Source organism: Ostrinia furnacalis, unplaced genomic scaffold (assembly GCF_004193835.3).
Source record: "Ostrinia furnacalis isolate ACB-3 unplaced genomic scaffold, ASM419383v2 OfSCF0095, whole genome shotgun sequence".
Classification (NCBI taxonomy): domain Eukaryota; kingdom Metazoa; phylum Arthropoda; class Insecta; order Lepidoptera; family Crambidae; genus Ostrinia; species Ostrinia furnacalis.
The window spans coordinates 422,013-447,931 of record NW_021130334.1 but is presented as its reverse complement, the minus strand read 5'-3'; the positions used below and the strand labels follow the sequence as shown (position 1 = coordinate 447,931).

At 35.2% G+C, this 25,919-nt stretch overlaps 1 protein-coding gene across 1 annotated transcript in view; it reads left to right on the top strand.

Moving 5' to 3' along the window:
• Positions 1–25,344, top strand: part of LOC114351932 (uncharacterized) — a 51,132-nt gene extending 25,788 nt beyond the window's left edge. Inside the window, exons 3-8 of the mRNA XM_028303289.1 lie at positions 16,747–16,958; positions 18,483–18,618; positions 19,438–19,571; positions 20,079–20,312; positions 21,708–21,879; positions 22,360–25,344. Of these exons, the coding sequence (XP_028159090.1) occupies positions 16,747–16,958; positions 18,483–18,618; positions 19,438–19,571; positions 20,079–20,312; positions 21,708–21,879; positions 22,360–22,496 (1,025 nt within the window). The 3' untranslated portion in view covers positions 22,497–25,344. The remainder of the gene's footprint in view (positions 1–16,746; positions 16,959–18,482; positions 18,619–19,437; positions 19,572–20,078; positions 20,313–21,707; positions 21,880–22,359) is intronic.
• Positions 25,345–25,919: the final 575 nt, after the last annotated feature.

Genomic DNA, 25,919 nt, shown 5'->3' with positions numbered 1-25,919 from the left:
TAGGCTAGTTTTCTAAAAAAAACTTTTAATTTTAAAAAAATACTAGCTGACCCGGTGAACTTTGTTCCGCCTTAATGGCAATAAATAACGGGATAAAAAGTATCCTATGTCCTTCTCCTGGCTCTAAACTACCTCCCTGACAATTTTCAGCTAAATCAGTTCAGCCGTTCTTGAGTTATAAGTGGAGTAACTAACACGACTTTCTTTTATATAATAGATTGGACACATATTTTTATACTTCTCAATCAAACAAGTAATTACGAAATTATGATGCGTTGACGTTCCGCGTGTAGTCACAAAGCCCTTCTTGACGTCACGGGACTCTTCTTTTGAACCTTGGCACGCTTTATCTCTTTAAATTTTCAATAGTTTGAAAAATTTAAAAATACGTGTCGAGTATTTTTTGATAAGTCACCTGACGGACTAATTGAAACTCTTGCTTTTTCACCCAGGAAACATCCCTATTGCACATAATATTGTGTCAGTTTCTAATAACGTAATTATAAGGACTACTCCGTACAGGTATTCAGATCTGCAAGCTAAGTTTAACCCCTTACGGGGTCTTTTGGCCCATTCTCCTAAAATGAAATATCTCCCTGATCCCCGTTTTAAATTGTGCCGACATGCGAGGTCGCAGATACCCCACGCGGGCCAACTTAACCATCAGATCTTATCGACTCGCCCAAGCTCTTACTGAGCCAGTTTTGCGAGATATCGATTTTTCGAGTGCTCATTCCGTTATGCTATGAGCTATCGAGTACCAATACTTTAAAAACTATCGATTTTCTTTAGTAGGTCACTGCGTTCACATATTTGTTCGTAAATTGCTTGCTTTACATATAGACGAGAAAAATGAGTCAACAAAAACTCGAAATAAATCCAATGTGGTATATTTTTCGATACACAATTAAATTAAAGCTAGTTGTTATAAAATAAGTAGGTATGTATAATAAGTTTTAAGTAGGCAGTGTTAGAAAAGCCGTTTTTTTCTTTGCAGTTTTGATCAGTACTTACTGCATTTGAGGAGTAGATCATAATGTACTTAAATAGCAGGCTGGTGGTATACCTTAAAGGTTCGGCCAAACCAACGCGATCACACGCGATCAGCCGGCGTGCAGCGATGGCGATCAATGCATTTTAGTCTGGTCGCCATCGCTGCACGCCGGCTGATCGCGTGTGATCGCGTTGGTTTGGCTGAACCTTAAACCAAATTAAATTGATCGTTTAAATTGGATGAAATAATCGCTTATGTTACTTCGATAGTGAGTGTAGTGAAAGTTATAAATGAAAAGGAGTGGACTGTATAAAATTGTCTATTCGGTATAAATTTACAATAATATCGTCAATTAGTGCAAAGTCGTTGAAGAGAGTGCGTCAGGATCGTCTTCTTCTATGTTCGCTCGCGAACCGAACATTGCTCGTTCGTTCGCCGAACGCTCGCCGCTCCCTCCGTGAGTAGACAGCTTATGATTTAAAAAAATATTATTGAATTCATACAACATATTGTCGTTTAAATATCCTCTCATAATATAACTCCGTAACTTGGCGGCGAAAACTATTTGCAGCTGAGAAATGTGGTTCCATTTCGGCAAGCGAGATTGAACATGTTGTAAGGCCGGGCGCGCAAGATCGATTGTTTGGCTGACCTGCAGGTCTAAGCTGCACGCTAGAAGTTACAGCGAAATTGCATTATCCATCAAAGTACTCAGAAGCCGATTCAAACTGCATTTCTTTGGAACCAATTTTAGACTCCACTAAACAGTAATTTATCAATTTAAGTGAGTATTTCTTACCAAGTCTTATCAGTTCCTAGCTCGCTGTCTCGTACGTTGCCTTACCGTCCCCATACCTACTTTTGTAAACCACCTAGAGCTAATACAATCTTCATAATTATTAAGATTGGTAGCGTGGAAGCTTGATAAAACCATTATATTTTATTACTAGCTTTGGCCCGCGGCTTCACCCGCGACAATTTTCGTTTGTCACAGATCGTCATAAATTATAGCCTATACAGGGTGGAAACGATAAATGATCTCACTCGATTATTTCTAAACTATACAAGATATCGAAAAACTGGTTACTGATCCTGAAAGTGCTTCACGAGCTCTTTCAAACGGTGTCAGTAATATGTTACATAATTAACTGGATCTATCCGAAAATTCAATGTTTTCAGCCTCCATACTAAATGTATGCCAGCCACACAATATTAGAAGTGTTAATTTTTTTAATTAAATAATAAACACTTAAAATGAACTCGTAAATTGCATTCTTATATAAAATTATTCATGGAAAACATTGGTTTTAGGCTTTACTTGCTATAAAATTATCAAGACATGAGTGCCATGACTGTGGCAGTACTAAATGTATGACAGCTGGAAACTTTAAATTTTCGGATAGTTCCAGTTTATTTTGTAACTTATTATTGGTACCGTTGGATAGACCTCGTGAAGCACTTTCGGGATCAGTAACCAGTTTTTGGATATCTTGTATAGTTTTTAATATTATGTGGTTTTACTAAATGTATGGAAGCTGGAAACATTGAATTTTTTGATAGATCCAGTTCATTTTGTAGCCTATTATTGGTACCGTTGGATAGAGCTCGTGAAGGACTATCAGGATCAGTAACCAGTTTTTAGATATCTTGTATAGTTTAGAAATAATCGAGTGAGATCACTTATCGTTTCCACCCTGTATGTTATTCTGGGTTATAAACAATAATACTGTAAAGTTTCATCAAAATCCGTTCAGTAGTTTTTGCGTGAAAGAGTAACAAATATCCAGACATCTAAACTTTCGCATTTATAATACATATTAAGTAGGATTCCTGTAGGTTGGAACCCCACCCTATAGGCTTAATATTTTTAACCGTCAATTTTTCAATTCATTTATTTTTTTATTTATTTATTTTAGGAATTACAAACAGATGTGTTACAAAAATTAACTTATCTACTAGACTTATGTATTATTTATGTGGTAACACATCCCACTACGTAATCCACATATTGATAATGAAACCATGTAATATAGAGCGAGGCAATTACAATTAAGGTACACCTTATAAACGCGGTGTAGCTCAACACCAAGAAGTAATTAATATTCCTAATTCCCTAGATAAAAGTATTTGCTGGGTAACATGTCATATGAACTAGTACAGAACATTTAATTTCCGCTGGCCTATTTAATATCAGACGTGTCGCGGGCCTTGCGCGGACAACCTGACGATAAATTAATCCGGAATCCAGTGGCTAACAGTCGAGGCATTTCGTGCGAAACATTATATGTATTATATTTTTTTCCATTGGAACAAAACCCAATTTTAACCCGGTGGTATGGGAAATTCAAGCCCAGGCTGTGGAATGGGAATAGATAATGTTTTTAATTGAATTTGGCTGTTGTGATTGCGCTCAGTTCCCGGAATTTATCATCCCAGAGATTTTATAGAAAGAAGCCTTTGTAGAATCAATTTAGCAGATTTTTTTCGCTGTGGATAGTTCTCTCCTGAGGTTGAATTCTATCAAAAAGCTTAGTGGAACCCCTAAGACTTGAAAGTTGTCTTGTCTGCATTCTGCAGGTCTCCGCTACCAATCATACTAACTTAAAGTCAGATTTAGTCCGGCCACTCTCGCGTGTAATAGAAGCTAGTAAGGGGGCTTACTCTCACTCAGTCTGAGATGCTGTCCAAATGAGAGCTAGTAAGGCGGAAAATGTTTAAGGCTTGGTATTTCTTCTAAAGTAGGTATTTCGCGCTGTCAAAATCTGCGCGCGCAATTCTTCGCCGAAAACAACGCGTCAAAGAGCTCCCGCCACAATTTCCAGCTACACAGTATAGAAATACGCAGTTGGTTAGGTTAGGTTGACTTCCTTCCCTTCAAGCGTCACACTCACAACACTTTCTAATAGAAATCATATCCAAGTGATACAAATTAAAACACCTTTCAGACTTTTTGGGAATATACTCTAGAATCGAATAAATATAAAATATAACTGCAGAAGTAAACACTGTTCAAAGTGGCCGTGGCGTCGCCCGACCTTCTGGAAGTTCTGCGCCGGCTTAAAGAATTTCAAGATTACGTCACCCGACCTATCGGTAGGCCCTTGGGAGCTTGAGCGATTGGAATTTTTTTTTATGATAAGTTACTCTTAGTAGCGATTATTTAGAGCTTGGATAATAAATTTAATTATAGTTGTTGCAATTCACGAAGCTTTGCATGTGGTTAATAACATTAATCAGTATAGGTACGCATCAATTTTGTTCAGTCTCTTTGTTTATTAATAAATAAAAATATCATACTAAAATTGCAGAAACATATTTGTTTGTATTGGTCTGGGTGTTTTCTTTCTATAATATGTATGACGTATGTACGGGGTTCTGTACCTATCGAAAATTGCTATAAGCATCACACGCGGTTACCTGCGTACCTCTGTGCACTCATGGGAGTTTAAGCAGAGGTCCCTAGAGTTTGACTTTGAGCTTTGTTTATAGTCATTACGAAGCAGACTGATGGGAAACTGCACTGTCTTGAATTCGAAAGGGTAATTTGACGGTGTTTGGGGAATTCTAGGAATAAATACAGAGTCTCCTCATTGAGATTGAGACATTTCAATTTGAGATTTCACTTGACATTGAACACAATCTGAAATGGAGTTTTCAAACACTTGTAAAAATAAAAAGTAATTAAATCAAAGGCACTAAGTAGTATTGATATCAACTTCGAAGAAAATGACTGCCAAAATTACTTTCTACCCGTTCCACACGTCTTTCATGAATTATATTAAGGTATTGTTAAACTAAATTTCAAGTAGATTGAACCAAGGAATCACTTTGTCCCATACAAACTTTGCCCCCTTTTTTCACCCCCTTCATTTCATGACCCCATTTCGGAAAATCTTTTCTTATGAGATGCCTACGTCATAAAAAGAACACACCTTCCAACTTTCAGGTCTCTACGATATCCGTCAGTCATTTAGGACAAAGCATTTTTATTAGTTGTTCAAAACTCTATCGTTCCAGGTATGTCATTGACAGGAGGGCGCTACTATCTTAATGGGTTATTCATTAGTCCACTTGACATTTCAGAATCGTTTGACTTTAGATACCTAAGCGATTTGATATTCGGAGTCTTTTAATGAAATCAAGTTCTGAAATAACTTGAGGTGTTGTACCCGATCAAGCTTTTCATTGCAGGACAGTTAAATAGTTTTATTATTAGTTTCTTCTCTAAGTCTTAATTTGTCAGAGTAGGTAAAGGCTCCATGAGAGCAAAATTTAGCTTTATAATAGTTTTTAATTTTTTTCTTGAAATATTTGACGCCTTGTAATCTCTTGTAATCTCTCGTTAATATAGGTCCACACAAATAAAGAATGTTTGACTTCGACTTTAATAATTATGCTCTTACATAATTATAAATAAACTAGCTTTCCGCCCGCCGCTTCGCCCGCGTGGAATTTTTTGGTTTTTATATAACTTATTACACTCAGATATAATGTGGCTTTCTATTGGTGAAAGATTTTTTAAAATCAGTTCAGTAGATCCCGAGATTACCCCTTACAATTTAACAAATATACAAACACACAAACTTTACCTCTTTATAATATTAGATTATAGATAGGTAATTTGAAACCCTATTTTGTTTTATTCTTTTTTTTATTTTAAATATTTCACGATCCAAACTAATATTTACTGTAAGTAAATGCTAAATAGTAAATATTAGTTTGGATTGTGAAATATCCTACTAATATTATAAAGGCGAAAGTTTGGATGTCTGGATGTCATGATGTCTGGATGTTTGTTACTCTTTCACGCAAAAACTACTGAACGGATTTTGTTGAAACTTTACAGTATTATTGTTTATAACCCAGATTAACATTATGACGATATGTGGCAAATAAATTTCAATAAATAAATAAGACGTGTCTAAAAGCGCCATCTATCGTCATTGGTTAAAATCTACAGCACTGGACAAACTACGGTATGACGTTCGTAAATATTCATTCGGGGGAAACCGTGAAACGCCATCTATCAACATGGGTAAAATGAGGTAAAACATCATATCTAACGGGGGTAAAACGAGGTCCACGCGAACGAAGTCGCGGGCGGCCGCTAGTTTATAATAGGTAGCTTTCCCTCCGCAACCTTATTGGTATTCCATGTATGTGTCTTTTAACTGAGTTCTGTTAAACATTTCATGTAAAATTTGTCCAATTATAACTCTATTTACATCTGCATCTGTAAGCAAGGATTCATGTTCTCCAGCCCAGATGCCGAGTAAACAGAATCGTCTTTCAGTGACGTGCAGCTGCCCCTATATTTGACCCACTGACCTAATTTTTTATTATTTATTTGTGTCAGTGTGCTCTTCTAAAGAGTGAAGACGATTGTATGTAGGTACTATTAAAATGTAATTTTAACTCATTGGTTTTGTCTCATATTTGAGGAATGTATCATGAGTAGAGTCTTAGTTTAAAAGGATGCCAACGATTTAAATTTCAATAGGTAGACAAAATTCAGAATTCTTAATTATCAAAAATTTTAGCTTTCTCCAGTAACACTGGTATTATTATACTGTGACTCATCAAAGTCATCATTGTCAAAAATATTGACAAATCGAGAACTGTCACGGCCAAAAAACTGGCACGCGTCCGTCCTCCGTAAGCGCCACCGCGCGACTGATTGAGATTGTCCAAGCCGTCATGGGCGATTTTTTCCACATTTTTTAACATAGTAACTAAATAAGACGCAATATAAAAATTTCATCCGTTAAAAGCCCTCAAGTTATTTCTGAACTTTAGTTTAGTAAAAGATTCAGAATCTCAAATCGCTTATTTTAAAAATAAAACCATTATTAGAAAACGAATAGAGGTAACTTTGGGAATTTATTCTATCGAGTCAACTTCATCAAATCGTGTTTCCATCCGTTAATAGCCCTAGAAAATATCCTCAACTATGCCCAAAAAAAATCTTAGCCTTTTATTTTACTGTTTAGTACCTCAAAAATGAAAAATGAAAACCTCATTTTCGCCATTTTCTCTGTTACCCGGCCTTAAATCCTTTTACGAATAGAGGTATCTGTCTCTCACGTTCATTTTACATCATGCCACTTTCCTGTTTCAGTAAATTACATTACCCACTTGTTACTAGCGTTCTTTTAAAAGAACGCTTGTTTTTACATAAATATTTTTACTAATGTGGGTAGTGTAAACTATTTTTATGTTCAATATTTGAAAGATGAGGTGTGTCGCAGTACTGTCACAGAATAAGTAATACTGTCCAAGTCTTATAAGTACACTGACGTAAATAACTATAAAGTTTTGGAGCGATTGTTTTGGGATAAATTTATCATGACTGATTTAAGGTAAGTGATAGAAAAAGTGAATTCCGTAACAAGTGGGTTTAATTGAATAACCAGTTAATTAGGAAGACCACTTAAACATAATTTTCAAGTAGATAACACTTCTGCCAGTGTTGATAAAGAGATGATTCAAATATGAATATAGTGCTCATTGGCCTGAAATGTATGAAATTTCAATCAAGTAGGTACAATGGAGGAGTGATCATGACTGAAAACACAGTCATAGTCATTGAAAATATGAAAACACATACCACGACAATACACATAATTTCGGGACAGTGAATGAAAGCAGAAGTTTTACGTAAAAGTCAAGGGCACATCAGTAATTTTTATTTCTTTCAGCAAATGTGATTAATTAAGTTAATTGGATATTAACAATTTGATTGGTTGACACACTTTTATGGGTTGACAAGCTGATAATATGTGATAATAACAGGAAAGAGGCTTTAATTTCAATCGCATTCAACTGTAACTAAATCGTGTCCGTGTCCATTGGACAACCAACAAGCCTAGCCTAGCAGCCGAAATGCTAACAATTTGTAATGCCGCGTCAAATGCAGCGTCTAGCCGACTGCGGCCCATTTGCCGGATTCTTTGTTCCACACACGCAATTTACTGATATGTTCCGGGCAAAGTTCGGAACATTTGCAACGTTCCGCATTTAGGTAACAATAAGTCGAGATTTGAGACTAATCTCAATCTCACTCGTACGCTGTGTTAGGAATTGTAGAGGTCGAATTTTAAAACAACGATTCTGTAAGTCACCTACTACAGTAGGTACACATTAATAATATAATATGAATCGATTTCTATTAGAGAAGTTATGAGAGGTAAAATAATAGTGTGCCTAATTTGAATTTTTAACTTGAGAGAAAGCTGTATTATAGGATTTTTTAATTGATATTATACTCGACAAATTATGAAAAAGACTGAAATTCCATGAGGAAGCCGTTCATTTTAATCATACTCTAACTTTCAACACTTAGGGCGTTTCAGGCTTTGAATTTAGAAACTTAAAGTAAAATTAGCTGAATGGGTTCCGAATTTCTCGGGCGGAAGCTTAATAACTTCAGATAAAATTAAATTATTTTAGCTGGTTATATTGTTTCTAACCATTAGACAGATAATTTCTAATGTGTAGGTACTTTGATAAGTCGATCTAGGAAGGTTTATTTTAAAATTACATATTTATCGTTTAATTTTTTTGTTATAAATAACATATTATACCTAGAAACTAGAAAATAATATGTAACCTAGAGGAAAAAAAAGTTTTTAGAAACCAAGAGGCATATTGCTTGCTAAATAAATAACCAGAATAATATAATTTATGTTTGACTTTTAAAATCATAAAACATGTTTTAATCGCAAGGTGCAATTTAAAAAAGACTCACCAGAGAAAATACCAATGGACAAGTCACAAATTGCCTTAAAAGTTTCGACAAAATGGAAAGTATCGGCTTCCATCTACATCTAACAAAACTATTAACGTTTGCAGCCGAAAGTTTTTACGATCAATGAAAAGAGAGCAAACTGAGGGAGTCTGAGAGGACGAGATAAACGGGTTATAGGGGTGCGAGGTCTTTGTTACACTTTGGACTTCCACCTGGAGTTAACCCGTTCGCTGTCCATGAGGTAAATCTTACTGCGAACTTCTATCGACAAACTCATGTTCGGTTACCTCATTACCATTACTGAAAACTTAGAACTTCCACTGGAACTACCTTAATTGCGGACTTTTATTTACAAGACCATGATGTTACGGTTACCTCATGTCCCATTATTAAAAACATTGGACTTGCTCTGAAAAGTACCTTACCTAATACATTGCTGAAAACCTTGGGGTTTTTGAACGACGGTTAACCAACAATATGTTAATTTTTTTTTACAAAAATAAGAGTCATTATTACCTCTTCGCTGCTTTAATAAGTACCTCAATAAACGATTTTAACGATCTATAGTGGACAGGGAACGTGTTAAGACAGAGGGGTAGACTTGGAGCTAGTTCTGCTACAGTATTGATTTTAATGTACTTTTATCTTAAGTCTATAATTGTGTGGCCTATTTCCTATATAATATAGTCATCGGTGCTTGTTATAAATGATTTGTTTATATGTCAATTTTCAAATGAAAATTTGGAAATCCAAAATAAATACAAAAGATGCAAGTTTGATTATTTGATATTTTGTCGTCACATTCGATCATTAATTTATTTAAAAGTGTTGTCGGGTCAAACAATACTCATTGTTATTTGTTAATTTCACAAACATTAAATTGATTGAACGCCATTCATTGAAATAAAGCATAATTTAATTGATTCATTGTATAGCCATATTGTATACTGTATACTGTTTTTTTTTAAATAATATTATGGTAGTTTGCACTTTGCATACATGAACTTTATGAAGAAAAGAAATTCTCCAAGAAGCAAAGGCTGCAGCTTTATAAAGCACAGATCCGACCTTGCATGGAATACTGCTGCCACCTCTGGGACGGGTCTGCCAAGAAACATTTGGCTGCTTTGGATTTGGTGGAAAGGCGTGCCAGAAGACTTATCGACAGCCCTACCCTTGTTGAAGCGGCGCTCCAGGAACTTGACCATCGCCGTAAGGTAGCATCCCTATCGGTTTTCTACAGGCTACACTTCGGAGAATGTGCGAAAGAATTACACGAATTAATTCCACCAGCCCCCTTCCATCATCGGGGGAACCAGACGCAGGTTAGCGTACCATCCCTATATTGTTGACATTCCACCAGCTCGCACTAAGCGTTTCGATGACTTTTTTATAATGCGAACAGCTAGGGACTGGAATTCGTTGCCTGCTGCTGTCTTTCCCGAAAACTATAATCCGGGCCTCTTCAAGGCGAGAGTGAATAAGCACTTACAGGGCAGATATGTACCATCCTAGACTGCATCCCACTTAACATCAGGTGCGATTGTGGTCAAATACCTGCCTTGTTATGCATAAAAAAAAATATAATTATCATTTGCACGTATCTAGACGTTATAATAGTACCTATGTTTCCTGCTTGGTTTAGATCTGGATAATTTCTAGACATTTTTTGAAATTACTTTAAACTGTCTTACGAGATTAATCATCTTAATTTCAGCTTAATACCACTGCTGAATACAGGCCTCAAAAAAGATTTCTAAACTTAAATCCAGCATTTTTACCAAAGCTTGTGTTTCCAAAACGGCAGACAAAATCAATTAACTCCAATAAATCTACTCCCCTTTACTTTTGACAGTAAATTAAGTCCAGTGGAAAACTTCGATGGTTCGGTCGCCGTAAATAAAAATATAATTAAAACTTTACCTTTAACTTTGAAAGCTCTTTACGGAGATACTCCTCGGGCTTCTGAAAATAAAATGTTAAGTACTGCGAAGTGGCCACTTCTGTGACGTAATTTATTTTTGGCTAAAACTCTAGGCTTTTTGTTACAAAATAAGAGGGCTCATTGTTAAGATACTCTACCTGTGAACAAGTTTCGATTAGCTTAAAACTTTGTTTTAAAGTTTCTAAGTTCTTGTCATTAGTGTGACAAATTTTGAACAAAATTACTAATTTGTATTAGATTACGTGAGATAAAAGAAGTTAATATGAAAATAAATACAATAACATAGGGTAATGTTTTAGTAACTAATGTAAATTATATAGTATATATAGTACCGAAGTAAACTACATAACGTAATATTCAGATTTTGACTGAAATCTGAAAATTAACTGCAATTTGGCATCAAAAAAGTGATTGGTTATTGAACTACATATGACTTTGAACTACAACTGACGTTATCAAGATTTTGAGGCCTATTCGCTACAGTAAAGATACGTTATTGAAAGAATATTAGATCTAAAATATATTTTTCACTCATCTGTATGTAATGCCATTCCACTTAGATTATTGTTGGGCGTCGTTTCTACAAAAAGTTGTCTTATTACCATTTGAAATACTCAAAGTTAAATTGAATTTCGTCTTGACATACTGGTCCGTTTAAGAATCAATAACTTTTGCTCTGTCAAAGCAAATGGCGAATAATATTTATTATTAGAAAAGTTTCTTTGGCTGACACTTCATGAATTACTGTGAGAAAGTTTTGAGTTTTTAGCTATCAGCTTCGAGGCGATTCATAATTGCGCAAAAAGGCAGAAATTAGATTCAAATTAAGTACTTTTTTGTTGAAATTTAACCAGTTTTGATGATAAGATATTATTGTTGTTAGAAAAACGTAGGTACTCAGTCTGACTCTATGTAAGATAAAAAAAACGTAATTTAATAGATCTTGTCACGGTATCCACTAATCCATAAAAAAGTTATTACTAAAGCTTGTTTTTGACGACTCTATGACAAATTAATCCAGGATAATCTTCTTACGATAAAGATCTCCGTTTTGTTACTTTTTAGTTAAAACTTCATTCATTAATTTAAGATGGGGTCATGCTTTACGGCGCGGATGATCTTTATGCTATTATTTTAATTGGAATTTCTTCTTTGACTTATCTATGACAACAATTTATCAGATTATACCATTAAATTTTTGTACACTTTTATTTGTTTTGTACCAAGGCTTTACAAAATAGAAAACAAGGAACCAAAATCAAGCCAACACCAACAGAATCCGCTAAACACAGTACTTTATCACAAACGACCCGCAAAAAAACCTTTATCAAAGCGGGGAAAAGCGGAAAATCATCACATACTTTTGTCGGGTGCCCTCGAGTCTGAGTGAGCAAACAGCTCGAGACACGTTTTAGTCGTACGTTCGAGGAGGGTCTCATTATGTATACACACTGCATTTCCCCCGAATTGGATTGGTGCCGACTCTACCGCCATCTACGGGGAAGTTTGTGGGTATTGAATTAAATAGGTAAACACTCAGGCTTGGTGGAAATCAGTTCCTTTACGTAATAATTGATGACCTCTTCATTGCACGTGGATTTAGTATGTGTTATGAATTACTTGTTATCATAGTGTAGGTACTGAGGTACGCGTAAAACGAATGTATTGAACTTCAAGGATATTTTCAATCGCAAGTAAGTACCTACTTTAACATGAGTTCTGAACTGTTACAACCTTTTATACAGCTATTTTATATGCATGACAAGGCAGGTATTTGACCGCAATCGCACCTGGTGTTAAGTGAGATTCAGTCTAGGATGGTATTATCTGCCCTGTAAGTACCTATTCACTCTCGCCTTGAAAAGGCCCGGATTATAGTGTTCAGGACCTGTGATTTCATTGTCCTGTACAATTTCTAGTTATCCTCAAATATTTGTCCTGAAAAATTCACCACAGAACGTCTCGCATCCCCTGAGATCTGTGATTCTTTCTAGAATATAAAATCCCATTTTATAATAGAGCTTTACAGAAATTGCAGATACTGAATCAGAATTGAATCGTTCGTTTCAGAGATTACCTCTAAAGTAAAAGGTAGAGGTAGAGGTTGAAAACATTAGTAACCTTAAACGTTCTTGGCGACCTCTTCGATAGCGGTTACTCATGAATGCATTAAAGTTGAGCAACACTTAAAACGATCGTTTTAGATTGCCTTAATACTTACCTTTTACATAAGCGCATCGTGTACTTATTTACCTCTGATTTTGATATGTCAAAAACAATAACATTAGGTAACAGAAAACATACATTTTGCGTATTAATTGCATGCTACAAGTATTTAATGCATAGAAATCTAAAGCTTTACAGTGTTCACCTAATTTTCAATTCTCAGCACTGTTTAATTGGCTTCTCTACGTCATATTATTCTCATTAGAGAACACTCCTATGCAATTTGCTAGTCTTAGATTCACACTTCACACTCGGCAATTACGACTAATTGTAGTTTCAGTTGAAGATCTACAAACTTAAAATAATGAAAACGAGAAGTGTGCATACTGCAGACTTGGCAACTTTAGTTAAGTACGCGCAGTCGATAACTTAATTGTTCTGAAATAGATATGACTTAATGTTGTTTAAGTACGGTAGGTACGTCTCATTTAACTAATGTGGTTGAATTACCATCGTAATCGTAATTTTATTTCCATGAGCATTAGCTCAAGATAAGTTAATCCCAAGCATAGTATAAGCATTTTTGTTTATTTACTCTTGTTCTACACTGTTTGAAAATAGCTAGTTGAACCTAGGTTTCATGGAGGCGAAAATAAAACTAGCTTTCCTTGTTAAATAAGAGTGATTATTTCATTCTAGTTCCCTGCAAATACTTGACACTTCTGCAAACATTCTATACCGTGATTTAATCAGGCACACAGAATCAGATATCTATTGAAGGTTGAACAAGTTTGTTTGAATCTTAGAAACAAAATACATTTATTATTGTATGTGCGCCACAAGGTAACTAACAAGAAAAATGAAACAATGATAAATAAAATATACACAATTTCTAAAATTTCTATCAGGATGGAAATAGAATATACTCGTAGTAACTACACAAACGAATTTTCTGACTATCGGACGTCGACAGGATCAACTTGATCCTTGCACGATGATAAAATGATATAAGAAAGAAATCCATCAAATTGTATGTAGAGCTCGAAAGTGGCACCGTCTGCGCAAAGCCTAAAGACGCGACGTGCAATGAACACAGCGTTCCATTTTACGCTAGCGAGACACTCGTCTTCGCTTCGTGCGAAATGGAACGCCTGAGAGCTGCTGTTAACGCAACAGTACCTAGACACGTGGGAAATGCTGAAATATTTTACTTAATATCTTACTGGCTGTAGCGACTAGGTTTGTCGCGGCGCTACTTCTCAGTTCTGCCGAAAGATTGTTTAAAGAAATGTGAAACGTGGTTTAGGCTTCCCAAGATTTAGATTAGAATGTAGCAATTCTAAGAATCTAAATAGAAATAGTTTTCTTTGACTTTCATCATCATTATTATCAGATCATTTGGTCTCTACTTTCTCCAGTAGTGCTTCTGCGCGACTATATCTCTCTAACTTACCTGAGATTAGTGAATGTGGCCAGGCCATCACTGCACAGGCCAAACGGGTTTGCCTTTATGAAATATTTAGGGAGAGTTCGGTATATTGTACCGCCGGGTAAATTGTACCACCCTCATATTTCTTAAAGTATTTATTGAATGTCTGTAATTGCAACACTCAGCGATACACAACTAAAATCAATTAATATCGGCCATGTGGTTTTTGTCGTGACAACAAACACGTGTGTTTTATTTTGAAAAGTATTTTTTCATTGTTTTCAACTAACTTTTGACAATACATGTTTAGATTGTAATTTTGTTAAATTTAATCACAGGGTGTTTCTAATATATTATTTAGAAGCGTAAATTAGTGTGGATTACAATTATTTGAAACATTTTTCGGTATTTATGAGCTATATTTTTTACCGATTTTTTAAAAGCACTATCACCTAGTCGGCTAAATTGTACCACATCAAGTTGTATGGAACTTTACCAAAGGATTTTGAAATTTTTTTTAGTAAAGTATTTTGAAGTTATAATAGCGTAGTTATGTTTGACTAACAATAAATGAAAGCAAAAGACTGGCAAAGTAGATTAGGTACAAGTGTGCGTTACGATAATTGGAATTACAAAACTTGTACTCAAAATCGTGATAACGAGTAAAACAATATCGATTGTCTATGTTATTAACTACTGTTCCTCTTCGTTTCCTAATTTGTTAAGAATGTATCGTATAATATTTTGCCATAGTTTTTTTAAAGGCTTGAAATTTATTGAAATGCAATTTAGTAACCCTGTGGTACAAATTATCGAACCGGTTGGCTAAATTGGACCGAAGCTCTGAACTCGTACTTTGTTGATTTGTGCTAAATATACAACAATTATGTTAATTAATACTTATGAAATAGTAAGTTGAATAATGTATCTTTTATTATATACCATGGACATTAGCAAAAACAAAAGAAAACTATGTGTAAAATGGGATTGAAAAAAACTGGTCCAAATTAGCGGACTCTCCCTTACCTAATAAATTCCTTGCATTTACATCAGCGTTAAGTACAGTCTGCATTCAAGTAGGTATACAAAATGTTAGACAGAATATGAGTATATCAACTCTACTGTTATTTCAAGCCATTAATATAAGGATAATGTTTTGTTTATACCTTAGAAAGTATTGACTCGCTCAACCTTCAAAGTACTCGAATTTTTTCCCTGCAAAAAGCTTGTCGATCTTCTATCAAAGCTCGTGAAAGCTCGACACAAAATGGTCTATAAACATAAGGCCATAAGGCACTTCCGCTCTACGCGCGCTAACATAACATGGCGGCAGACATCCGGTGCACGTGTCCCCTTCCCGTTTGCATCGAATCTGGCTGACACACTTCGTTTTGTAGCATTTATGTAAATCTTTCCACGCTGCAAGGCTGCAAGGCTTTTATCTTTATGTAGGCCAGATGTAGTGTCTTTTAGTTTCGTATTACATAGGTAGGTGAATTGATGGGTTTCATATTTTCGGTTTCGAGAGACGAACTAGGTGTGGAATAACACTGTGTTACAAGCAATTACAATGGTTTTGTAATTCTAAACTTGTTAAAAATGTTTATTTTTCTTTTAATCGTATGGTAGTAAAATAAACCTGTAATCCTTCAGGCTAAGATAAATACCGGTAAATTAATATGAGTAAGTATAAGTTAGAGTAGGTAAACCTCTATTTTATGTACTAAATGCTTATTATCCGGATCATGGAATACGACCACAACACACCGAGCGCGGGCCATTAACTCAGCAAATCTCATTAATAGCTGAAACAATAAACCTCTTAATAAAACGCTGTATTAAATAACCATGGTATTAACGATATTATCGGTGGCTCGGCGTTGTAATTAAAAATACACAACAATCTGCGAGTTAATGAAGCGCGGCGAAAGCACAATTGTCAAGTGGCTCGGTGTTTTTTCTATAGAGTGCGCCAGTTTGTTGCTGCGAATGAAGTGGCAGCAATTAAAGTTTGCAGTTTCATCATCATTTGATGCAAATTATATTCTCCATAATAATATTCTGCGGTCTTGTCCTGTTTTTATTAACATCTAACTTATGGCAAGCTACTCGTAATGCTGGGCTGCACCATCTCCATACAAATACATAGGTAGTAAGGTGGTGCAACTCAGCCTAAATTTGGTATTTGTGGCGTTTTGGTTTAAAAAGGTCTAAGCTAGGGTCTAAGCCCTACCTAAGTCCTTTTTGGAATGAAAAAAGATGGATAGAGAGGAATAAGGATTGTTAAGCTTGAAAACCTTAAGCAAAAAATATTGAAAGCGAATTCTTATGAAAGTGGATGTTTGTCTCATTAATTTATGCAAAAACAACTAAATATATTTTAATGTGACGACGAAGCTACGCGACGTGAGTGATCGCGTGGAGAAAGTAATCATCAATTATTACAAATAGAATCCCTTTTCCAGGAACCGGCCAAGCCACAGACGTGGAGGTGAAGCTGGTGGCTCCCAGCTGGGTGGCTCGAGGTGGCTCGGCCACCCTCCGGTGCCTGCATCAAGTGCCGCCACAGCTGCTCTACAAAGTGGAGTTCCTCCGCTCAGAGGCGAAGCTCCTGCAGTATGTCAGGGAGAGAGTGCCGCCGTTCACTAACTACACTTTTGCTGGTGGGAAACTGAATGTGAGTACTTTTGGATTGACTGTTGATTCAGATAGCAATAGTCATGGTGCAGTTAAAATTGTATCTTAAAAGAGGCATTAAGGGACCACTATTAGGTATGAAATCTGGTTTAAATGCTAAGTTCTTAAGTATCATCATCGTTTCGGCCATAGGACGTCAGCGGCTTTAGTACATAGGTCTCCTCCAATAATTTCCAAATTTTCTGGTTGGAAGCAGCCCGAATCTAGCACCTTCCTCTATTATGTGTCAACCTTTTAAAGGTATTTTAAAGTTAACCTTTTAAAGAAAGAAAGAAACATTTACTACGATGAACATCACTTAGTCATCATCATCATCATCTGTTAGCCTTGTGGGTGGAATAAGACGTATTGTTACAACTTTGAAGTTCATCTTCATTCCTGTAACTCCAGATTTTAATCAATCATCATCGTCATCATTTCAGCATAGGATGTCCACTTCTGAAAAAAGCCTCCCCCAATGATTTCCACAATAGCCGGTTGGTGGCAGCCTGCATCCAGCGCCTTCCCGCTACCTTTATGAGGTCATCGGTCCACCAGAATATAAAAATCCATACCCAAGTTATCTCTCAAGACACCAGTTCATCTGAATTCTAAGAGTGTCCATATTATTTTATGCAAATACCCGTCAACTCCTCCAAACCTATTCGAGGTAAGTATATTTCCGCTCGACTGCGCATAACCAATGGGATTAGGCCAATCGGGGCTAATTACGATTTACTCAGTTATGTAAATGTTTGCTCAGACTAGCACTGGTCCGGTGTCCACGATTGGCGCAAATTGGTCCCTCTGAGATTGCTTTGTGGTACTAGTTAACGCTAAGAAGATTTATTATCGTTACATTAGTACGTGTAAACACCTAGGTGTTTACGGGTATTACAAAGTTCCTCTCATGCTCATAGGAACTTATCTCCAGTAAAGTAACTGTGTTATATTTCATAACCTTCTATCTAACCTTATTAGTTTGCAAGAATAGAATAGTTTGCTAGAACTGATAGCTATTGGTATTTATGTTGTTAAGAGCGTAATAAATATTATATTGTCGTGCTAAATAGTAGTATTGCGATTTGAAATACTACACACAGTTTATTTTTAAGTACAATTATTATTTAACTACCTTTTAGTTACATAATATTTAGAATATTATCAGCATAATGCCATTGCCGTTAGTGAAGGTAAGCTCCATAACATAATTAACTTTCACAGGGGCGCAATCTCTATAAAAACATAAAAGAAATGTAATGGAGCATGTAGAACTCATCGGAGCTATTACCTCAATACAACATTGACCTTTACGGCAAGGTTGGGCCCAAAGTGGGACCCATGTGTGATTTCAGCTCTCAATTTGCTGAAAAGCTATCTTAACAATACCGTTTTTACATATCTGCTCGTCATCCATTTCATTTCAAAGTACAAAAGATTTTGTGGAGCGACCTTGCATGACATTTACTTACATTCTTGTATTCAAGCCATGTTTCAATTTAACTAAAAATCAATTTTGTTGCAGATGTCGTTAGCAACAGAGAATTCAATAACGATCGACAATTTAGACCCAACAGCATCAGGTTTATATTGGTGCGAGGTGTCTCTAGAGACCCCAATCTTCACAGCAGCCTCTCCCCCACACCAACTCACTGTTGTATGTAAGTACTTTCTTCTCTTTTCCTCAACAGTTCACCATACCCTACGATATGACGCTCTGTTCATCAAGACAAGTCAATAAGTCAAAACCAAAATTTCTTAGCAAATCAATCAAGAAAATTATGTCATAACCACTACTGTTGTTTATATTTAAGGTTACCGTTTATTAAAACTAAAGTTTAACGCCTTGACGTCTCCTTCAAAGACCGCTGACTGAATGAAAATCTTCATGATAAAAAGATAGCTTTGAGCTTTCAATGTTCCAACTAATTCAACAAAAAACGCGTCTCCTAGTACGCGTGGCAGAAAAGAATGTTTAATAATTTATTATTTGCATTAATTTATCATCAGGGAAATTACTGTTCTGGTACAAGAAATGATCATATGGTCACGTACATCGAATTCAAAACGTGCCCATTTATGAATAAGTCATTTCACGGAAAGAAACGGCTTTTGTGTAAATAAGGATGAATACCCACGCGTGCGTTCCGAATACCGCCTGTTTTCCTTTTGCTGAAAATAACAATGAATTATTGTCATTAGTTATGAAAATATTGTCCCGCCACGACAAAAGGTCTATGTTAGACAATGCTTTCAATTTGTTGCTCGAATATTTTTTTATCTGGATAGATACTTGACATTTAAGGGATTTTGTTCGCAAATTATAGCAAATACTTGACATTTATCTCGTTTTGAAGAAAGATAAAAGCTTTTACGACAATATAGCACTTATTATGACTACAGGTATAAAGATACCTTAGCTTTAATGTTATCGATACTCACACTATTTCTCTATCATTAAAACAATGGTTTCTCTTTAGATGCACAAAAACATCCCCCAATAATAACGTTCGCGAAACCCGACGTTGTGGTGGGGGGGATGTTCCGCGCAAACTGCACTAGCGCGCCGGCTGCGCCCGCGCCGCGACTCACGTGGTACATCGACAATGAGAAGGTAGGAAGCACTTTGAAGTCTTAAAATTGAAGGAGAATCAAAGAGAAGCATTTAACTAGCTTTCGTTTCAGCCAAATGACGTCCACTGCTGGACAAAGGCCTTCCCCAAGGTTTTCCATAATGAACGGTCCTGCGCTGCCCGCATCCAGGCTCTTCCCGCGACCTTACTAGTTTAATATTTATCAATTTGTGAAATTAAGAAACAAAATACGTGGCATAAATCACCTGCAGATTAGCTTATCTTCTTAAGTTCTCTTCCCAGAATCATACATCTTATGTCTATGAGCAATGAAGCTACCTACTACGTTTTGATGACATGTTTTCAATTCAATTCGTCGTTTAAGTTCTATCACCACGTAAGTCATTTTAGCAACTTTTCAGGAGATTGGACGAAACTACACGTCTTTCTATTCTTTAGCAAAATGCATTAAAATGTCAAAACCGCCAAAAATGACTTACATGGTGATAGAACTTAACCGACGAATTTTAATTGAGTCTATTTCACAGGTCCCAGAAGAATCTGTCCGTTACTTTTCATACCGTGTATCGAGCTCCACAAGGACCAAAGGCGGTGGTGGGTACCGCCACAGAAAGCACCAACACCGATACATTGCACCAGAATTCAACTACACTGCCAAGTACTGGGCGCTCGTTAGTGAGACGACCACGCCGCCTCCGTCGAATCATAGCAAACACAATAAGTGCACACTGAAGGAAGCACAAAGCGAAGAGATGGCCAGGGTTTGTAAGGTTTCTATTTCGTTTAACTTTTGTTATTATTATTAGGTTGGTATTTGATTATTTCGAGGTAGAGAGTCTTGAACAGCCATTGCAAAAATTGATTACGAATTTGCTTTTAAAAAATAGAATCTAAGAATGTACGAGTAATCTAAGAATGTGAAAATATCGATCCTGCGCTCGAGACGACACGTTATGCTTAAAGGCAAGCGAAATAGGTCTGAATTCATAAGTAAACTGTTATCTTTTTCTTGAAGAAGATCACAATCACGCTTCTGTTCCATGCCTCTAGCGTTATTCCCTCGAGTGAGACGGAGGTACAGAGCCTCTGAAATACTTTTAGTACAATTTTAGAAGAGGCATCCTAATCTCGTATGGACTACTTAACCCTACGGTGGTCGCGCTCTAAAATATTACGTAAATGGTCGCGTGGATTACATGCGTAAGCCATTTTATGGAGTAAAAAAAGAAGACATCTCTTTATAAAAACATGTTTCTTTATTTTTTATATTTATTGTTATGTATTAGTTAATGAAATAATCAAACAAAGAAACGAGAAGTTCTTCTCAGTTTTTATAAATTAACAAAAACATAAAAATCATCATTTTTCATCATGAAAATGTCAACTTTGTCAGTTCAGAAATTATTTAGTACTAATTGCACTTATTTATTAATTATATTTTGAAAAATAGATACAGGCCATCACGGAATGATAAGGACAAATAAATTTGTTGCACGAATTACAAGTATTTCCAGAACTTTTATTTCGCTTTCTTTCGCAGTCAAAGTAGCGAGTAGTCAAGGTTCTGAGTTAGATGGCTAATCACTGGTCTGAGAAACTTGTTCTCTTGTGGAAGAATGTGCACTCCTTCATCAGAAACCGAAGAGTCGCTAGAAGATACGCTTTCATTGTCAATTACTTCTAGCCATTCCGCAATTTGTACTTTTTGTCTATTGTTCATGATTTTTATCTGAAATACAATGATTTTATTAAAAACACAAATGCAAATACATACCTATGCCGTAATTATTTATTATAAAGCATTAATTTACACTAATAATGCAAAAACAAACACATTAAGTAAAAAAGTTACTTAAAAAATACTTACGTAATTGGTCGCGCGGATTACACGGGTAGACCATTGGCATTTACGGGGCTCCTGTGACACATCCACAAGCGACCTGGCGCTCAAACGTCATTAAGTGTGATCTTCGACTATGCAACTTAAAGTACACGAAGTATTAAAACGATCGCGTTGACCGATTTCAAAATATTCGACAATTTGCACGAGTGGATTACGGGTGTAATCCACGCGACCACTGTAGGGTTAATGTCCGGAATATTTACGGTATAGTGTCGAGTTGATGATTGTTCCTATATTTCAATTATCTTACCAGATCCAAGAAAGACCAAGAGTGCCTCCCGCCATACCCATTTCCCTTTGGGTCTCCATAGCAGAACTCCACGCGCCAGCTCGAGGCCGGCAGCAGCTGACCTGCACAGCCACCATTCCAGACGAAGTCGGTCCTGGAGAGCGCTTCGCAGATGTCAAGAAGCAAACTGTCACTGGTAAGGTATTGTATTATACATAGGGCTGTTCCTTAGGCTACTAGCAGTAGACGTCCATTGACCAAACGAAAATACGAGTAGAGCTCCTTCAGCTAGATCACTATTATAGCCCAACACAGATTATGAATCGAAGCAATGGGCGTCCTATATTCCCCAACAATCATAATAACACTATTTAAAAAAAAAACTTACTTTTTTACATCATCGTATTCATTCTTCACCAAAGATTTCTTCTAGTACCTAAGTACTGGCAAATTACATTTACATGGGGTTTTTTATCGATTTTACTCGTAGAAGTATATTTCTTTGAATATTTGATAACTTACTTTTATGATCATTACTTCCCATGTTAAAAAACGAAAGAAGAAACTTTGCTGTGTAAGGGCCACTTACATTTACATTAATGCGACTACGCTTTGGAGTTGGGAACTTTAGAGTTTATAAGTAAATTATACTGAAATTATAATACTTTTCCGGCAGTGGCGGTGAACGAGTTTAGTATGAAAAAGCCACACTCCGAGACCAGCCAAGCCAGTGGATCATCAGCCTTGACGACATCGTTCTCATTGGGTCTTCTCTATTTGGTCTTTTTACTGCGCAACGTTTCAAAATTCTGACTTCCAGATTTTAATTCCCAATTTGCTGAAAAATTAAGTTATTAGTGTGAACGTATTTTGTGTTCAATTTAAAGGTTATGATTTTATTCACATAAGCCTCCTATTATTTAGTACATTATATGACCGTTGTTACTACGATAAACTACTTCACCAAATATTTCAACAAAAGATCAAATTATAGTATTTAAGATCTCAATACGCATCCAATATTGTAAGTACCTACTTGTACAGTCGTCAGCATATCAGAGTATACTTTTTACTGCATTTGAGTTTAGCTTAATGTGCCTACCACACGAGTAAATGAAACTAAAATTATTTAGGTTATCTCCTTTTCTTTTAACATAATATACCGCAAGCAATAACTGTCCTATCTCAGTCAGTAAGTAAATAACTTTTAGGTTGTCTTTCCAAACATGACAGACAAGAGATCTCATCTTAATTTAGCCTACAAATGGTTCAACAGAACTGCTACCATAGTAGAGCAACTTACTGTACAGTTAATTTTGAGTTATCCAGCTTCTGGTAAACGTTCCACGAACTTACTATGTTGGCTTGCACGCTCCACGAAAATTTTAAAGTTTCCTTTCTAAAAATATTGCTTTGTGAAATAAAATATATCATTTGTATTCCGACACTGTGCAAGATCGTCGCGCATGAAACAATATTTAGGTACGTGTTCATGTTACTACATCTTATATACCAATACCTCATTATTTACGCTTAAAAGGTTTCATGGTTGTCCCTAGGATTTTTCTTGGTATACTTTACATATTTTTTTATTCACATGCAGTTTTAAAACTTCTAATACATGTTTTACTAAACTAGATAAAGCAATTGGTAAACTTTACTGTGTTCATAAAATAAATGATAATATGGTTGCAAAATATTAGTTAATACTAATATTCAATAAAGATAATCGCACTTTTAATTTGTTCTTGAGCTTCGAAAGTCAATTATCCCGTATAATATCTTCCTATTCATTCAGACCTACCTAGAGCAAAAAATATATTAAAACTGTGACGGTTATATCAAAGAAAAGAGCTAAAAAAATAGTACATTTTCAGCTTACTCGACGAAACTGTATGACACGAGTGTTTTAAAAAAAATATCATCTACTTATGTAAGAAAAATAATGTTATTTATCATCAGATTACTATAATGTACAGAGCTTTTTTCGTTAACTTTCCTACAGGGTTTGGTCATTTAGAAAATTGAGAGCTAACTGCTTTAATTCTATTTTAACCTCTTACATAATGTATTTTCCACAAGGGGTGTTTTTTTCCAAGTTTGATTTTTATTAATACCCTACTCTGCTATATTTAAGATGTAAAGAAGTTTGTCTCACTATTTTCATAATTATTTTATAAATTATTAAAATAAAAAAACCTATTCAAACCTAACCTAAAACATAAAAGATATAGTTATTACATACAAAATATTAACATAGAAGTATTTGTTAGGTGTTACATAGTTGCTGATTTTAAAGATGGTTAATAATTTAGAGATTGAAATTCATAGTTATGTCCCTGTGGTAATGGCAGTCTAAATGTCGCTTTATTATTCTAACATTTGTTAATTATTTTATTTCGATAGATATGGTATAAAATCAACTAAATCCAATGAAAATCGAAATTATTTCGTAGACAACCATTTGGTCGCACGAAATGGTGTTAACAATTTATATTCTACTGTGTTAATTTTGGATCAATTCAACTGTTTTAATTAGGTACCTATTCATTTAACTGAAAAATACTGAAAAAATCCCTTTTTCGTTGTGACGGCAGACACTTCATTTAATTTTTTAGTTATCCGTTTAACTGTTCTTAGATTTATTGTTTTTTGTTATTAAAAACGGATTTGTTTAAATTAGATCAGCTTGGTGATTCAGAGCCTTATGAGAATATGATTGCTGTCAATTCTTCAATTAGATTCAAATCAACTTTTGAGAGTGACATTTCGTTCGATTAGATAATATCGAATGGATAAGATCCCTAGCAGGTCTACTTGACGTTACTTAATTCCCTTTAAACCAATTCAAAATCTATAGATAAGCACGTTTTCTTGATATTAATTTGGAACTAGAATGTTAATAACTGGATAGACTTTTAATTTTCTAGGTAATAATTATTATTGTAGATAATATTGCGTATTAGATATTCTAAAATTCATTCCTGTCTTATGCACATTTGTATCAAATTATTATTGCATGTTATTAGGTGATTCGATAATGAAGAAATATTTTGAGAATTTAATTATTATCTATGAATTTCAGCAAGATATTTTCGATATAATTAGTGTTATGCTGTAAAGCGAATATAAACTTAATTGTAATTGCCGGAGGGGGTTGTAAGGAAGAATTTTCATTTCAACGTAATACAAAAAAAGATGAGTGACATGAATCTCACTTTGTCATTATTTCATGCAAACAATAAAACGGGGCAACAACGAAAGTACATAAATAATTTTGACTTCGCATCCATGGTAGCCCGTGGGCCTTTCATATGATACTGCGGAAAGACTTGTCTCCACCGAGCTGACCCACGAAGTCCTCTCGCTCACCACATAGTAATAATTTGATTACATTGTTGATTTGATTACAATTCCGTTATTGCTTTCATTGCAAAAGTTGTTAACATTCATTGCTCTGTTCAAGAAATACCATTGCAGTTTTGTTACATAGTTTTTTGAGATTGACAATTTCAAAAACTTGTCTGTTGATTTGATTGTTCTTCCAACAATTACGATGCTTCCCCCGTAAGGTGTTAAAAGTCTTCCTGCAGCTCTTTACACTGACTACTATAGAAAATTTATTTGTTAGGCTAAAAGATGTGATAATTTAAGAAAAATGTGTATATTGAAGCGAAATATATTTTAACAATAGAATAATTTATGTGCTACAGAATAGAAATTATATATTGTATAGATTAGGCGTTAGAATCCATGAGTAATGTGGTCAGCAATAGTTTCATATCGTCAGGGACCGTGTGTTAATAGCAGAAGAAGCCAAATTTATTAATAATATAGTTTGTGAAAATATCTTAAGAGTTTTTGGATTTTGTGTGACTTGAAAAGCAGCCATATGACGCGTTAAAATATCCAGGACTTATTATTATGTATAATGAATTCTATTCAAATAGGTAATACCCAATTTTAGAATCATGGTATTGAATTGGATACTAACGTATCATATGCTTGCATCACAAAGTGGGTATAAAATTATTGATGACACAAATATTTTTTGTGAAAATCCTGTGGCCATTTTAAATCTTAAAATATGTACACGGTTGCAATGTGAATGATCAAATAAAAGCTTATAAAAGCATTCAAGTTTTTTTTATTTTTAAAATCCCCTAGTAAGAAATCCATTTTAGATGAGTGACTGACAACATAATCTCTCAAATTCTGATCACATATTTTTCAAAA